This window comes from Sitodiplosis mosellana, unplaced genomic scaffold (assembly GCF_009176505.1).
Source record: "Sitodiplosis mosellana isolate CC-2019 unplaced genomic scaffold, AAFC_SMos_1.0 Smas_scaffold_413, whole genome shotgun sequence".
NCBI lineage: Eukaryota > Metazoa > Arthropoda > Insecta > Diptera > Cecidomyiidae > Sitodiplosis > Sitodiplosis mosellana.
Window position 1 is genome coordinate 751 of NW_022595655.1, and position 1,146 is coordinate 1,896.

General features: G+C 40.1%; 1 protein-coding gene across 1 annotated transcript; it reads left to right on the forward strand.

The window, feature by feature from the left end:
* Positions 1–286: 286 nt before the first annotated feature.
* LOC129570861 (phospholipase A2 inhibitor-like) lies at positions 287–1,125 on the forward strand (the record flags this gene model as incomplete). The annotated part of the gene is made up of 1 exon (XM_055450586.1): positions 287–1,125. A coding segment is annotated over one exon (839 nt), but the record flags the coding sequence as incomplete, so codon positions are not given.
* Positions 1,126–1,146: the final 21 nt, after the last annotated feature.

Consider the following 1,146-nt stretch of genomic DNA (forward strand, 5'->3'; position numbering starts at 1 on the left):
CTTCAAATTGTTCGGTCGTTTTTTGAGAAATGTTTAGAAAAAAAAGTTCATTGGAAATGAAATCCATATTGATTTTGTTCACTTTAGTTTTTGTGACAACTCACGTGTCAGCGGAGATTTCTGAAACTGTCCGCCCTACAAAATATCAGCACATTGGCGCTTGTTATTTTTATGACGGTTCGTATGCAGACTGCAACTTGACCCTCGTCTGCGTCGAAACCCGTCGCCAACATAACCTATTTTCACCTGATGATCTATCAAAATGCTTGAATCAACATCTTTATAGAACAATTTTAACCGGCTCGGATGGGTATTCAAAGAAGTGGATTGGCACCATAAATTTCTCATCTTGTGAACGGCCAGAGCTTCCGAATGACTTCTTTGAAGTTTATTCCGAACTTTACTCTTTGGACATGTCATATCTGGGCCTATCATCGCTTGCTGAGGGAATGTTTTGGGGTGCTTTGAAATTACGTAATTTACGCGTATCACATAATGAAATCACGGAAATCCCGTCATTATTTTTCTACTATAATCAGCTATTGACTAAAGTCGATTTGTCATATAACAAGATCGAAATTGTTGGTGATCACGCATTCGCGAGTGATATTCTTGAATTATTAGACTTGTCACACAACCAATTGAAGACACTAAGTGCGAACATTCTTCCGACGCACTTGGATCGAATGAAATCGCTTATGATTGGAAACAATCAATTGCATGAACTGTTTGGATTCTACAGCTCGCGCATTTCGAACATGAAAATCGTGGGCATCGACAGTAATCAATTCAATTGTTCATATTTAAATACTTTATCCCAGATGATCAGCACGAATTTGGACTCGAATTTACATCAACTCGACTGTGATTTGGTCAATGTGAGAACAGCACCAGTTACCATGATGACGAGAGCATGGCCAGAGGAAATACCATCGGCAACAGCGTTCCCCACCAACTCAACCACAACATCAACTCGTCCACCACCAACAACATCAACTTATCCACCACCAAAACAGAGCCCACCCAAAAGTGTAACAAAAACGATGATGAGGACAATGTCAATGACGACGACGACGACTGATCTACCAAAAGAAACAAGGACATGGATCGAAAAAGTTCGACCAAGTAAAGAATACGATGACTCAC